At 37.1% G+C, this 15740-nt stretch overlaps 2 protein-coding genes and 1 pseudogene across 5 annotated transcripts; all 3 read left to right on the top strand.

Annotated features, from left to right (window-relative positions):
* Window positions 1-1177: 1177 nt before the first annotated feature.
* LOC147474173 (SKP1-like protein 1A pseudogene) lies at window positions 1178-2794 on the top strand (annotated as a pseudogene).
* Window positions 2795-6014: 3220 nt separating this feature from the next.
* LOC147474172 (protein CHROMATIN REMODELING 4-like) lies at window positions 6015-9197 on the top strand. 3 transcript variants are annotated; one of them, XM_086586538.1, is made up of 5 exons: window positions 6015-6291; window positions 7670-7737; window positions 7824-8010; window positions 8166-8448; window positions 8598-9197. In XM_086586538.1, the coding sequence occupies exons 1-4, from the start codon at window positions 6148-6150 to the stop codon at window positions 8208-8210; spliced, it is 444 nt and encodes a 147-aa protein (XP_086442664.1). In that variant the 5' UTR covers window positions 6015-6147; the 3' UTR covers window positions 8211-8448; window positions 8598-9197. The 3 variants fall into 3 exon arrangements, with proteins under 3 accessions (XP_086442664.1, XP_086442665.1, XP_086442663.1); XM_086586539.1 differs by having other exon boundaries at window positions 8097-8448; XM_086586537.1 differs by having other exon boundaries at window positions 7824-8448.
* LOC147474171 (uncharacterized) lies at window positions 8939-15473 on the top strand. 2 transcript variants are annotated; one of them, XM_086586535.1, is made up of 7 exons: window positions 8939-9047; window positions 10718-11774; window positions 11869-11987; window positions 12752-13876; window positions 14399-14744; window positions 14840-14993; window positions 15076-15473. In XM_086586535.1, exons 2-7 carry the CDS (start codon window positions 10719-10721, stop codon window positions 15276-15278), a joined length of 3003 nt encoding a protein of 1000 aa, XP_086442661.1. In that variant the 5' UTR covers window positions 8939-9047; window position 10718; the 3' UTR covers window positions 15279-15473. The 2 variants fall into 2 exon arrangements, with proteins under 2 accessions (XP_086442661.1, XP_086442662.1); XM_086586536.1 differs by having other exon boundaries at window positions 10699-11774.
* Window positions 15474-15740: the final 267 nt, after the last annotated feature.

Genomic DNA, 15740 nt, shown 5'->3' with positions numbered 1-15740 from the left:
ACCATGACACAATCTGAGCCAAAATAAGGTTCCTAGTTTTGGATTTTACCTGAATCTCCTGTCATATGAGCTGTTGCTCCAGTGTCTGGTAGCCATTCTGAAAACTCCTTTGAGATGTTCATAGCTGCTAATGCTTGTGGGATATCTTCAGGCATGAAAGTCTGATTAAAGCGATTCCAACATTTTAATGGAGAATGTCCGGGCTTGTTGCAGATTTGACAAGTAGTAGATTCACCATCTTCTTGATTATTTTGTGCGAGAACATATGTATTATTATCTGCTTTGTCAGTTTTCGACGGAAAATGCCTTTGTTGGCCAGTTTGAACAAAACCACGTCCCTTAGAACTAAACTGTTGTTTTCCTTTATTTTTTCTTTTGTTCTGGAAGTGCTGACCCAAAAAGGCCATGGAATGGTTTGGGTAGTCAACAGTATAGCTTTGAGTTCTTGGCTCATAACTTTGTAACAAGGGCACAACTTCTTTGAATGGTGGAACTGGTGGTTTTAGCATGGAAGAGGTGAACGACTCATACTGTGGCCAAGTCCACGAAGTAGACAAAAAACCATTAACAGACTTGCCAATTGCACTTAAGATTGTCAATAATATTTTTGAAACTTCGAAGATAGTCATTCATAGGATTATTACCTTTCTTGAGTATCTGAAGTTGCGCAGCAGATCGAATTCTCTAGACTCAGAATCTTGAACAAAAGCATCAAGCAATGCATTCCAAACATCTCCAGAACTAGTGCACCCAACAACTAAAGCAAGCACCTCTTCCGACAAAGTGCATGTTAGCCATGCCTTAACCAGTCGATCAGTGCGAACCCATGACGCATGGTCTGGATTCACGGTTCTCTTACCGTCAGAGGACTCGACTTCCCGAGTCGGCATAGGTTCCGATTCATTGATAAAGCCTAGCAGCTCGTGGCTTTCAATCAATGCAAGAATTTGTGTCTTCCACAACAAGAAGTTTGTTTGAGACAACTTAACGGAAATAAAGTTTCCAATATTGATATATTGATGTTGAAAGGGTAAGGATATTTGCTTGCTCCAAGGGTGTTAGCAGAAGCCATTGCTCTTGAGAATTTATTGAAAAGAATGACTTGAATTAAAAGGATGAACCACACACTAGCTTATGTGGAAAGCTCTGATACCATAACAATGTTTAATTTTGAGAACTCTAACTCAAAAATGAGTTGAGAGGATTCATTAATATCAATTTATATTACATTTGTAACCAATCATTTCTATAAATAACACGTACAGAATATACAATTTACAACATCTTAAGAAAATTTTTATCATGATTGATCTTGAGAATATCCTAGATTGATTCTAGGACATTCACTTCCTTTTGTGGATTCCTGGATATCTGTCTTTCTGGAATAATTTTCTTTAACTCTCCTTGTAGGAGACTTACCTTACCGTCCTTGTGTACTATTTGAGATTTCTACAGTGCCTTATATACTCATAAGAGGAGAGGGGCATCAGTGCATCCTTGAAAGAGGCTGAAAATTCAAAAACAGTCTCAACATTCTGGTCTCTTTCACCTTAAGCAAAGGGAGTTTCTTCACTTACTTGGGACCAGCTTTAGTGAAGGTACAAACAGGAAATAATTCAGATTAACAGGTGTCTTGTTAATGATGTTTAATGGAAAACTTAATATCAAACTACCATCAATTAATTAGTTACTTAATTAATTAAGAATGGAAAAGTTGCTGACCTGTGTAAGTCTTTCTTCTGGGAAATTAAGCATTCAAGAATGCATTCTTTACAGAAACGTGACCTTCTGGCAACAAAGAGGATCAATCAAAGGTTTCAAACAAGCGTCAACGGTTAGATAGAATCTTTGCTAAGTCTTTCTTTCTGTGTTCCATAACCGAGCCGAGCTTTTTCTTCTCATCCTATGTGAAGTATGAGAGGGTCGTCGTTGTTCTTTGAGTGGTCGATAAATAATAATTCCTTTAATTTTCGTTTCCAAAATTTGTTTCTAGCAGAAATTAATATGTTTCCTAATCACTCTCAAACTCATTCTGTTTTGCAAATTAAATACAACTTGAACTCGGAATAAGAAAGTTAAACTAATTTCGTAGAGCTCTATATATAAGGACCCAAACCAAAGTTATATACCATTGAGTCGTATCTTTGTTTGCTCTCTAAACCATGGAAACGTCCCAGAAAGTAACACTTAGGAGTATAGATGGTGAGGTCTTTGAAGTTGAAGATTCTGTTATCATTCAATCTGAGACCATAAAAACCCTTATTGAAGGTGGCTGTGCCAACTGTGTGATTCCTATTCCTAACGTGACTGGAAAGGTCTTAGCCATGGTGATCGAGTACTGTGTGAATCATGCTGTCAAACCTGCTGAACCTAAGGATATAGAAAAACTGAGAAAGTCGGACAAGGAATTGCTTAAAGTTGATCAACCAACTCTGTTTGAACTTGTATTGGTTGCGCACTATTTGAACATCAAGAACTTGTTTGATTTTGCTTGTCGAACAATTGGAGATGAATATATTAAAGGTAAACGTCCAGATGAGATACGCCGGATATTCAACATCCAGAATGATTTCACTCCCGAAGAAGAAGAAGAAATCAGAAGGGAAAACGCTTGGCAATTTGAGTGAAGGAAAAATATAATATATCTCGAGTAGTTTTATTTTCTTGAATGATTTGTTAGAATAGTAAAACTGGGATGCATTTTACTTTCGTGAATAACGTATTTTCGAATTTTCCGTCGCAGTGAAGACGATAATTCGCGCTTTGAAAAATATTAATTATTTTCATACCCGAATGATCATGGTACTCCCACCTTCCATTTTGTGTTGGGCCGACCCCATTTTATTTTTTTTTTTTTTTTACAAATTTGCCATTTTTTTTTTTTACAAATTTGTCGTTGACCTAAAAAACATATTTTGTGTTGGACAATCCTCAACTATATCAAGTTAACTTGTTGCCAACCTGTTTAGCCTTTCTCATTTTAGTTTATTCCTATCCAAATTCCAAACCTACAGACGGCTAGTCGACGAATGACCTTAATATCGCAGCTTTCAATTTTATCCATTGCCTTTATTATTGTCTTTAGTACCACACTAGATTTTGGACCTCGGGCATACGCCCGGGATCTATTAAATATTTTGTGTGCTGAAAAGGCTTTACAAAATGTCTCGCACAAATTATCGAATCAGAATATATTTTTATTGAAAATAAATCGAAATACGTTAATGACCAATGATTATGGTACATAAGAACTTGGAAACTAAGGGATCAAATTGAGATAGCCTCTTCACTTTGTGGTTTAGGATATTGTAATTTTCAAATAGAATTATCTTAAACTCGATCTAAATTTTATATAATAGTTTTTTAGATTTATGGTGATTTAGCGACAAATTTTGAAGAATATATTTTTATTGAAAATAAACCAAAATATGTTAATGAAAGCGAAAGCAGCCGATTATGGTGCATAAGTACTTGGAAACTAAGAGATCAAATTGAGATAGCCTATTCACTTTGTGGTTTAGGATATTAATCCGTAATTTTCAAATAGAATTATCTTAAACTCGATCTAGCTTGTATAATAGTTTTCTTAGATTTATGGTGATTTAGTGGCAAATTTTTGAATAAGAATATATTTTTATTGAAAATAAACCGAAATACGTTAATGAGCAACAATTATGGTACTCCCACCTTCCATTTTTTTTTTTTTTTTTTACAAATTTGCCAATTTTTTTTTTTACAAATTTATCGTTGACCTAAAAAACATATTTTGTGTTGGACAATCCTCAACTATATCAAGTTAACTTGTTGCCAACCTGTTTAGCCTTTCTCATTTTAGTTTATTCGTATCCAAATTCCAAACCTAGAATGACCTTAATATCGCAGCTTTCAATTTTATCCATTGCCTTTATTATTGTCTTTAGTACCACATATCCCTTTTATTTGTTAATTGAGTGAAGAATTCTGTATTATGTGGCTCATTATTCTACCTGATCGATTTTACTTGTTGAGACATAAGCTGTGTTCACTACCAAAAAAAGGGCTTCTTGCGGCGAGTCTTTTGTCACAGCCACCAATTGTTGAGGTTAAAAGACCCTTTTGCGACAGCCATCTTCGGTTGAGGCAAAATATGGTTTTTGGCCACGGCTTGTCAGCATCCGCAGCCAAATCTCAGTTTCTCGCAATGGCTGTAGGCTTCCTGCAGCTACAAGCTCACTTCTCGCCCTCGGAAGGAAATTGGGTGCGGCAAAATGTATTTTTTTAATTGGTTATAATATATGAATAAATGAATCTAATAAGAATAAAAAGGACCCGCGGCTTTATTTCATTATCTCACGCTCATTATCGGAAAAAAAAATTGAAAAAATAAAACAGATTACGTTTTCATTCTCGCCGCCCAAGTTTTTAAGGGTTTTATCTCTCTCACCAGTATCAATTCATTAGAAACCAAAGTAATGTAATGTAAGCTAGGCGAAAGAGAGATAAAGAACAACGTGTAAAGAGTATAGTGGCCATCTCCTATTTGTAAAAGAGTTTTGTTTCCTTTTTTGTGATTTAGGAAATTATTTCCGCGGGTTTCTATTTTCGTGATTTTTCTAGTTTCGTGATTTAGAAAATTTGTGTTTTTGAAATCTCTCTCTCTCTCTCTCTTGATGATAAAAAAAAACAATAGTAGAAGTTGTAGACTTGATGGAGAATATTGAAGCATTGAGAGAAGCTCTAGAGAGCTTGAATGCATAATTATTTACTTTTGAAGCTATTCGGTGAAAAATCGCATTTTGTTATACATGATGGGTTCACCCTAGGTGTGCTTGAGGTTATGAAGCCTTGGATGGAGATAGGGCTGTCCCTTAATTTTCAATGGCCATGTGCAAACGGCGAAATGTGGCTCTCTTCCAATTTTCCATCAACACAAAATAGATCATCAAAATATTCACACTATTCGCATTTTTGGCTGCAAAATCAACAAGGAAACTTTTAAAGTTATTTTTATTTCAGAATTCATTTTCAATAGATATTAACGCTAGTCCATTCAATTTGTAACGCTTGCAATTAACAAAACATATATACAAAACTAAATTATACTAGATTATTTTGGAATTAAATTGAGTTATTAAAATAATATTTAAGAAAGGGAAAATTAATTCTAATCTTTAACAAAAAGAATAAAAAATTAGGTGAATAAGTAATTGAGATTAACCTAAGTGAAAAATAATACACATCCACAATTGCAAGATTATAAAAGAAATAAATTATTGAGAATGAGAGTTTCTTTTATTTCTTTTTACTCTTTATTTTTATTTTTTGGGCCTTGGCCCTTTGCTACTAAAAAAAAAACTTTGGGCAGGGCCTGGATGGAGAAAGGGTATGTAACATTGCAGGATATTATACTCAGTTTACGATTGAACAGATGCCCATGTCTAATAAGCTCTGTCTCTGCTCATACTGCCAAAACTGTCAGGTACACACTAACTTTGGCTCAACTCGATTCTGCATTGTCTTTGGCTCTTAGTTTACGAATTTAAGTAAAGCTTTTAACAACTCAAACATTTGTCAATATGCATGCATGATGATTTGATAATGATATAGTGGCTGGGTGATTGCAACTCAAAGTGTTTGTACTATTTTGGTGGATTCATATTCATGTTTGGTGGATTCATCTTAATATTTTGAGATACTCTTTATGTTACTCCCTGATAGAATGTGGCCCATTGCAAATAAAATTATAGTGTTTTGATAATGACCCATATGCTTTTGTGTTTCTCTGTGATATTTAATTCAATAAAGAATCTTAATAAGTAAAGAAATGAACTTTAAAATATGGGAAGAACTTTCGTTTTTTGAAAATTTTAAGAAATAGGCTATCTGTATCATGAGGATTGACGGCTTCAACTTGAACTTGAACTTGGAAAAAAAGTGGTGCTTGAAATCACTCTAGATATTGGGATGAGACATGGATGTAGATCTTTAACTATGGTTTCAGATGGTAAAATCGTGATAATTTCAATAAAGGAATGCTCTAATATATTTGAAAGAATGAAGTTTTTCTCTACTATAGCGGAAGCTTTGTTATAGGAGATTTTTCTCTTTCTTTTTGCATGCTTTGTTGAGATTTTGGAATATTTGTAGATTAGTTCATTTCTTTATCTAATGTCTTGTATGCTATACTTGGTTCGTAAATGGGAGAAATACAAAAGTGAGGAAGAAGCAGCTCTTGGTCCAGGGAAGCGCTTAAGGAAGGCTGTATCTTATAGTGAAGTATTTGCTCCACATCCAAGTGAAACACTCGATGAGGTACTGCTTCCCACCTCTGTATTTAAGTCTGTTTACGAGGCGTGTATAATTTGTGTAATACTATTGTGCAGTGATGGCTATTTTATGAAAATATTTATTCACGTCATATGAAGCTATTTCCCCTTCCTGAGTAAGGTGCTTTCACATTAGTTTAATGTAAGATTAGATGATTATCTACTGTTACATGCGTGTGAATGTCTATCTCTTGACTTTTTTTTTTTAAAATAACACCAACCCTCCATATTCCGTAAAAGAATATGTCCGTGGATACAGACATTGACACAGACATATTGAATGTTGTATACCTCAGTTTTTGGTTTTTTCTGTGTCGGATACCCATGTTGGATAATGGTAAGTGTACCTTTGGCAATGTTACTTAGTTTTTCCCTTGATTCTTGGATCTCCCCTCCCTTTCTCATTCTTCACTATTTTCAATGGTTTTTCCACACATTTTTGATTCCCTCCTCTCAGCCGATTTTCTCCCATGCATGCACCTGTACAAGGGAGTAAAAACGTCCTTATCCTCAATGATTGGCTTATATAAAATTTGATAGTTTTGCTTGTATTATTGTTGATTGTCAAATTACTAATCAAATGAAATAATCAATTTCTCAGTTCTGGTGATGTGCTTCTCTTTACAATACAGCTCTTATGAACTGTGCAATAAAAAACTGGGATGTGTGTACATGTCTGACACAATGAGTCTGACAGTTGAAGCATGACACAATCTCCAATATGTGGATTTCTTAGATGACAGGGTGAGGGTGCCCTTGATTATTGTTTGATTCTGAGATTTGAAAAGGATTCATGTGATTTTCAAAATCATTACTTGACAAACCAAAACTTCTATAAAAATATGTCATATAATGCCCTCGAGAGGTGTGGCCTGAGCTAAACCGCCTAAACTGAAGTAGTGGGATTTATGAAAATAAAAAAATATTAAATAGAAAGGTTAAGAGTTCATGGCAATTTACTCGAAAAAATTTGAGACACTTCCACAGTCCCAAATGCAACATATAGTTCGTTCGAATGAAATGATAATTGAACCATGTATACTCTTTCATAGTTTCATCATATATTTTTAATCCCTGGAGCTTTAGAACCGTTCTTAATCAAAACAACATAATATCGCCCCATAAATAAGACAGTACTGAGTGTTAAATTCATATAAACAGAAGGGTAGTCCAATTCTGTATGACCGTCTAATTGCTTTACCTTTGAACAAAGAAAACTAGGTATTTCATTTGTATGCTTGAACAAAATGTGAAAACATCCTGAAACTGTTAGATGACTATTCACAACCCCACTTTTGCTTTTAGCTGTTACATGGTGCATCCTGCTAAAGGTTAGGTGCTGTATTTGTTTATTGTCAAAGCAGAGTGTTAATGAAGAGGAAGCGCCAGAGCGGGAGTACACACCTGCAGGCCGAGCTCTAAAAGTAAAATTGTAAGTTCAAAAGATTTCATGTGTTATACATGTACCTCGTTTAGAAGTTAAATTGCATGCACAGCTAAATGGTTTCTTTGGAACAGTGCTAAGCTCCGTAGTAGACAAAAAGAACGGCTTGCTCAAAGAAATATGGTCAGAGGCGCTGAGCCCATTGAAGAACAGCTTGGACCTGAGCCACAATCTCATGACTGTACGACCAAAGCCATAGAAGGGGAGCATCTCACTCAATCAGTAAACGCGGCTGGAGAGCAAGTTTCAGAAGTGGGCGAGGTAATGTCAAATCATGTTCTAGACACATCAAAATGCGAGAGTGAATTGCTTCTGACATCTGTCATGGGCTTGAATCAAAACCGTAGTAGTCATCTAGACCTAACTGTTACACCCCCCTGGTCCAAGCTCAATGCCTGATAATAGCCTGTTACCAGTTTTGGGCTGATGTGCTCCCAATGCTAAACAATTGGAGTCAGTAAACAAGAAGAAGCAGGAGTTGTGCAACACTACAGGACCAAACTGCAGTCTAAGCGAAAAAGACAAGAAGTTACTAGAATTTCCATTCCGTCTAGCCCCTGGAGCTGGAACGTCCACTAACACAGACATAAAAGTCCATGAGACTGGTGGAGATACACAGAATGTGATGGATACACTCCCATAGTTCCCTTCACATCGTTTCAAGAGTAGCATCCTGGACAGTGTCTTTCTTACAGCTTGGTATGTTTCTATAATGATGCAATTGGTATTCTGCTTTCCTTTCTTTTTTTGTCTAAGCGATGTTATGACATGGGTGAATTGTCCAGCTCATGACATAATGAACTAAATTATCTGTGAGGGTAAAAAGTCTTAGTATCTCTTGTTTGCAGTTTCCTCTTATGAACACACAAGGAAGAGGTTCTGATCTCTTTGATGGCTCGGGTTCTGCATTCCCCACTTTTCAAGACAAAATGGCACTGCCCAACCTTACTTTAGAGGATAACTGGATATCCAAATTCTCTATTCCTGCTAATAGTGTCTCCAAATCTATTCCTGCTACTACTCAAGATCTTCCCACAAGGCCAATGCTGCAGGATTTCAGATTGTGGCCTCAAGATAATGAAGATATGCCAAAACTTGATCGGCTAGTGCAAGAGGTGCCTCCCACATTGGGTTTGGGTCTGATGCATGGCACAAATTCCACGTTACCTGCGAACCATAAAAAAGACTGAAACGCCTGGTCTGAGGATGAACTGGATGCCCTCTCCTTTTTGTAGGGCGCCAAGGTGGGCTTCTTGGTGGGTCTACAAAAACTTCAACTTTCCGAGTCATTAATATTTGTAAGTTATTAGATCGTGTATTTGGGTTTTGGAAGACCTCGTATGAGCATTTTTATTCTGGTTTTGACATTTGAGACAGACCTATCTCAACGTTCTCAACATATATTAAAAAACGCCCCATGTCAATGAATTTGTCAAGGGCGAAGAAGACACCACCTCTCCAAGACTGGTCCATGTGTGCCACCAAACAAAGTTCGTAGTCGTAGAGAGTTGAGTGGTTTATATTTTCACTGATGGACTGGAATGAGGGCAGATGGTGGTGATCTAAACCCACTTTTGCTTTACACTTTTCTTATATATCTATGATCTATCTACCCCCTGAACTCCAATCACGAATTAAGAAATAGCACAAATGGCCTCTTCTAAATGAGAAGCTAAAGCTGGTTGTTGATATTCTATAAAAAAACATATAGATTATTAGAATCAGGCTGGCGGGCCAGTCGTAGTGTCTTTGAATGCCTTTTACTCTAGGTAAGTGCAGCAATTCATGAAAGAACTATCATTATCATATATATATATATTGATCTCCCTAGTGACAGTGTTTACATTTTATAGTCCCTCTTTCTAGTCAAGCATTTGCCACCCTCCATCTCTGTGTGTGTGTTTGTGTTAAATTTTTTGTTTTCTATTACATATTTCATCTCCCTTAAACGAAAATTATTGTTGGATTGTCTGGGTTTTGTTTCTTTTGTTTGCTTTTCAATGTTTTTTTTAATTATGTTTCAAATGGTAGTAGTCTTTTCTTAGTACAGTAGTAAGGCTGAAATAATAAGAATAAAAAGATATGCTCCAATAAATATGAGATTCCTAAATATTGTAGAATCACCATCTGATATCTTAGTTTGAAAGGGAGAGAATGAAAACAAGCAAAGTTTCTCTCAGCCATCATTTGTTTTATTGGCCCATGTCGCTCTGACTTGGCCACCACAACTTCCCACATTTCATTTCTTTAACTTGACCGCTAAACTTTCTCATATTCAACCCAACGACCTCAACGGCTACAATACAAACCAACGTTCTCTTCCTTTGACTTCATTTCCAAAGTGTATATATTGCATTCTCTTCAAACTTTGTCCATTTTTAGATTTTTAACTTAAAAGTGCATGTTAGATCACTGATGCATGCCAGCATGCAACAAGTTTTCAGTTCTAACCATTGTTCCTAGGCTTATGTTTTGTTTTGGTTTGGTTTGAAGCTGTTTTCATATTAAATGTTGTTCCGCCAGTATTCTCTCTTTTGAAAACGACTAAATTAAGCAGCCGTTTTGGTCTAAACTAAAGCCAATGAAAATGCGCTAATTGTGGGGGTTGTACAGCCTTAAACTCCTATAACAACTCCTTCCTTTTATGCTTGTCGTCTGTTTCTTTCTTCCTATGTCTTTTTTTAGAAACATCCTTGTTTTTAGTTAAAGAATGAGACAGAGAAGTAATAAGTTAGTTTTGTTTTTGTCATCTCTACAATCTTTTTCACAAGATGGGTTATTTGTCTTTTGATTGATTTTCTCTATAGAATAGTTAGATTCAGGAAGAAATTATTATTTGTTCTCTTTGTTTTTGTTTTCTGGTAATGGTTTTGAGTTTCATTTCTCCAACAATTTTTTACATGTTGGTTCCTTGTGTTCAAAGTTTTGATTGATTCTTTAAGAGTTCAGGATATTTTAAACTGAACAGAATGGCTTATTCTCAAATCGAAATAGCATCTGCGCCTTATGGTCATGTTCTTAGGGATCATAATTTGCGAATAAGAGACAGAGAAAGAGAATGTAGTTCGAAAGCAAGGTCTGCTTTTCAGAAAAACATTGATGAAATGGTGAGAGATCATCTCAGCAATTGCTGGGTTGGCAATGAAGAGAGAAATAGTTTTGGAGTGATTAGTATGACTGAAAGGGATGAGAACCAAGTCGAATCCGAGGCAATGAGGAGGCAATCACGGATACTTGATCGATGGGCTGCACGACAGGCAAGGGAAATGATTACCACACTTGAGAGGCAGACACATGAGGCTGAACTTTTGGCGCTTTCGAATGTGCAGACTGTCTCAGAGAGAACCTCAACATTTCTAAGAGAGACTTCTCCTGCTCCATCAGATTCTTCTGTTGAACTCCCAAACTTAAAGGCTTCTTCACTTGTTCAGATGTGGAAGGAATTTGAGGCAGAGGCAATATCGCCAAGAGGGAACCAGTCTGGAAGTATGAATTTCAACTCTACAGTTGGTAATAGCAGGTTGAATTCCACAACGAGCAACATTGAGAGTGCTTCAGTCGGAGAATCCTCTTTAGGGTCTGAAATATTTGATGCTGTGGAAGCTCCTGAAGATTCTTTCGTCGAATGGGAGTCTGAACAGACTGCTTCAAGTGGGCAACATCACCCATCATTGGAACGACAGGTTTCAAATGTAAGCGAGGGGACTAGAGTGGCAGACATAGTAAGAAGGTTAACTTCAGTGAATCAAACCACCCACAGTTCTCTTACCTCTTCTTCGTCTTCCTGCATTGAACATGACCAAGAGCTGCCCGCTGTGTCTGAACCTTCAACGCCTGTAGACCATTCTGTGTCCAACCAAGGAGAACAAAGGGATCTGCAATTTAATAGAAAGCGCCCCAGGGTCAGAGGGAGAGAAGCAATCAAGGACCTTTTTATGCAAATGGAGCGTGAAAGGCAAAGCGAACTCAGCAAACTGGCAGAGCGTCATGCAGTATCTATGTTTCCACATCGTGGGCGGATTCAGGTAAGTGATTGATCTACTCAAATTCCACAATTGTATTCATTAACATCTCTAGTGTCGAATATACGTTGATCTATATATTTACTCTACTTTGTAGTCATTGCTTAGGCTCAAATTCCTGCAACGTGAAGTTGTAGTTCAAGATCAGCAGCGTCCAGCTTCAACAGCATCTGAACTGAACCAACTTCACGGAAAATCTACCATTTTTCTCCTCAGGTATGAGTCCCACCTCCCATAGTCCATTTCATATTAATACATCACAGTAAACACAATCAAGACTTGAATTTAAATAAAATTGATTTAGTTCATGTGCTTGTGCTTGTATATAAAAAATGATCAAACTGGTTGAAATTGATCAAAATGTAGTGTATTGATTCATAAATATCATTTCGAAGTAGAGTCGTGTAAATTTTCTTCTCGGGGTCTGATACTCTTTCTGAAAAGTTTTCTGGACGGACCCCCACCAAAATTATAATCTAAGAGATCCATAGGCTGTAGTCTGGCATGAGCTATTCTTGACAAAACCTATACCGAGGCACCTCAATGCTTTCCTTTCAAGAGTTTTTTCACTAGCTCGGGATGGTCTTTTCTTAAGTTCTTCTGTGCCGTCTCATGCTCATGGAACTTAGTACCACCAATGTTTCTAAAAGAGGAAGTTTCTGGATTGTAATGCTCTTTTGTAACCTGTATACCCTTTCTGTGTTTCCCTCTTAATATCAGATTTAGTAATGCAATTTCTGAACTAGAATTTTTGTCTGTGCCCAATTTAGTGGAGCACTGAAACTTTTTTATGTTGTTTAAGATGGGCGTTCACCAACTATAATTGCATATTTATTGGATGTTGCATATCATAACTTGTCAAACTTTCATGACACCAGGCAGTTTGCTTCTTGGCTGATTCTTGCGACATACATAAATGTTTTTCTATTACCAATTTTGTTTATTTCAAGATTAACTGTGCCCATGATTATGCAATTCAGGGAAATATTTACTGTGAAATCCAAGCAGGAAGGCAGTGCATCAGCCTTGAATGAGGTTACCTTCCAGACTAGAACGCAGTCACTAAATGCTACCCAAGAATCAGGACACTCTAGCGTCTCTGATCTGCTCACTGGTCAAGAAGTTAACCACGATGCAGTCACCGGACTTGAGCACAGTGTAGAGATAGTAACAGTTGACGGCTCAGTGCCATCAACAAGTAACCATAGCAGTCCAACAGTCCAGCAGTCAGAACCATCTAGACGTGCACTTAAGGGGCCAACTGTGCCTTACCGCTCAGAGCCATCTGTAAGTGAGTGTAACTGGTCAACAGCTTACTGTTCAGTGCCATCTACAAATGAGCATAATGGGCCAACAGTCGACCAGTCAGAGCCATCTACAAGTGCGCATAAGGGACCAACAGCCCACCACTCAGAGCCATCTATAAGTGAGTGTAACGGACCAACAGCCTACCGCTCTGTGCCAACCACAAGTGAGCATAACGGACCAAAATTCCACCAGTCAGAGCCATCTAAAAGTGAGCATAAGGGGTCAACAGCCCACCACTCAGAGCCATCTATAAGTGAGCGTAACGGACCAACAGCCTACCGGTCTGTGCCCTCCACAAGTGAGCATAACGGGCCAAAATTCCACCAGTCAGAGCCATCTAGAAGTGAGCATAAGGGGTCAACAGCCCACCACTCAGAGCCATCTACAAGTGAGCGTAACGGGACAACAGCCTACCACTTAGAGCAATCTACAAGTGAACATATACAAGAAAGTGACTGTTGGATGTCAGATGTCAAACGGCAAGACTTATGTGTTGACAAGTTTAATTCCAAAGGAAATATAGCCAATGAAAAAGACTCAAATGTTTGGCAAAGAGATGTACTAACAGAAGGAACAGAACTGAACACCACACCGAATACAGGACCCTTTGATAGCTGGGAAATGTTAACAGAAGAACCAGACTATAATACACCTGACTTGATACAACCCACTGATGGTTCCTGGCTCAATGGTGTTTCTCCTCCTCCAAGAGGCTGGGAGTGCCGCAGGCAAACATGGTACAGTGACATTTTTGAGAACGATTCTGATGACGAGGAAATTCATGAGCTTCTAGAAAGGTAATTTTAGTGTGTTTCCCGTCCTAGAACTTTTTCATACATGAAAATACAAGTACTCAAGCGAGATTGGAAGTGCGGGAATGATCCTACTGTTGAGCTCTATCGAGAACACCGACTAGTTGGACTTTTAAAACATAACGCTTGAATACAAAAACCAAGAGTATGGATACGTCATGAGTCATGACACTTTAGGATAAAAATACACAACACTCTCATTTAATTAAGCATTACTTAGCTATTTCTTTCTATGAATGACGCATGATTTGATGCTTTTTACCTTGCCATTTTTCCTTCCCTACTAAAAAGAGTCCGGTTGAATTCCATCTTAGTTAAGTTTTGAAAGTTGAAACCTGGGCGTATGATTTCCACAAGTTGAAGGTTATAAGTTCAAGAAGAAGTAGTTGTTTTCTATTTAAATTTACTTGCCAAATATCATTTGAATCACGGTTATCTTGAACTGAATAATCTATTTGAGTTCACATTTTGGTTCTTTGACGATTCATTGTTTTCCAATATTCACAGAAGAACTGTATCAAATTTGCTTGCCAGTAGCTTCCGAGAGAGAATGGATAGATTGATCTTGTCACAGTTACAAAGGCATCTAGGAATTCTTGTAGATGCCGAAGAAGTCAAATTAGGGGAAGCCATCGAGTATCATTATCAGGAAATGGGCGGTGATCCTGATCAAGTAGATTCACCATCATTTCAACTACCTTTACCATCTCGTTTGAGAACATGGAACCAGGATCAGGATCAGGATCACGATTCTGACCTTGTTGCATATACATCATTGCAACCACCACAACCATCTTCATCTGAGTGCCAAGACAGCCAGCAATGCTCTCCATTCGCAAATCCTGCATCACTAGTGAGATTCCTGGCTTTCCCATTCTAACTGCATTGTGAAAACTTGTGTCATTTAATGATGATATACAAAATAATCTTTCTTGATGGATTGTACAGGAAATGGAATTGATATATGATTTGAAAGGGCATATGGAGAGGCTTCAGTATGAGATGTCCGAAATTCGAAAATCAATACAGAGTTGTGTTGGAATGCAGGTGAACTTGCAGAACTCCATTAAGCAGGAGGTTGCAGCTGCTGTATGCCGTACCAGTAAGTCCAAACTTTCAAACTGCCAAGTTTAATGCTCATTGGGTTGTTTTCCTAACGGATAGCTTCTTCTTTAATTATGCAGTCCAAGGAGGGGAGGCAAATAGTGTAGCAATGAGGACAGGGAATTGTTGTATTTGCCATTCAACGCAAGTTGACTCGCTTTTGTACAGATGCGGCCACATGTGTACTTGTTTCAAGTGTGCTCAAGAGTTGCAGTGGAGTAGAAATAGTTGTCCAATTTGTCGATCTGAAATTGTGGATGTTGTACGAGCCTACACTGAATGAGTTCTTGCTTTAGAGGACCGTCAGTTTTTCACAATCCTAATAAATTAATAACTACACATCCATCCCAATTTTTATATGTTATTCATCTTGTATACCATAAACTCTTAATTAACTCATTTGTTTAGCAAGTTGATCAACTTCAAAATGGCATTTTAGCATTTTCATATATACAAAATATATAGAACGTATTTTCAATATTTTAAATACAACGAGGGGTTCTTGAGACATATTTTATCTTGACACGTAAACAAACTTAAAATCGTTAGGATATTTATAGGTAACTATTTACAAAATTTAGTTAATTATAGACCGTTCATTTTCACCATTTTTGATATTATATTTGGCAAGTTTAGAAATTTTTGATTTTGTTGATTATTTGTGACAATGTTTAAAATAGTTAAGAGATGATATCTACAAAATATTAGTCTAATCCAAAATTTATAAATGCCCAAAAGATTTTGA

Source organism: Coptis chinensis, unplaced genomic scaffold (assembly GCF_015680905.1).
Source record: "Coptis chinensis isolate HL-2020 unplaced genomic scaffold, ASM1568090v1 utg1247_pilon_pilon, whole genome shotgun sequence".
In the NCBI taxonomy this organism is placed as follows: domain Eukaryota; kingdom Viridiplantae; phylum Streptophyta; class Magnoliopsida; order Ranunculales; family Ranunculaceae; genus Coptis; species Coptis chinensis.
Note: the sequence above shows the minus strand (reverse complement) of the source record. Positions and strands in the feature narration are given on the sequence as shown.

Coding starts and splice junctions, on each gene's coding strand:
- LOC147474171 (XM_086586535.1), top strand. CDS start 10,719: ATGGCTTATTCTCAAATCGAAATAGCATCTGCGCCTTATGGTCATGTT. Junction 11,775..11,868: donor CACATCGTGGGCGGATTCAG/GTAAGTGATTGA, acceptor TCTACTTTGTAG/TCATTGCTTAGGCTCAAATT. Junction 14,745..14,839: donor TCGCAAATCCTGCATCACTA/GTGAGATTCCTG, acceptor TGGATTGTACAG/GAAATGGAATTGATATATGA.
- LOC147474172 (XM_086586537.1), top strand. CDS start 6,148: ATGTCTTGTATGCTATACTTGGTTCGTAAATGGGAGAAATACAAAAGT. Junction 6,292..7,669: donor CAAGTGAAACACTCGATGAG/GTACTGCTTCCC, acceptor TTGTCAAAGCAG/AGTGTTAATGAAGAGGAAGC. Junction 7,738..7,823: donor CGAGCTCTAAAAGTAAAATT/GTAAGTTCAAAA, acceptor TCTTTGGAACAG/TGCTAAGCTCCGTAGTAGAC.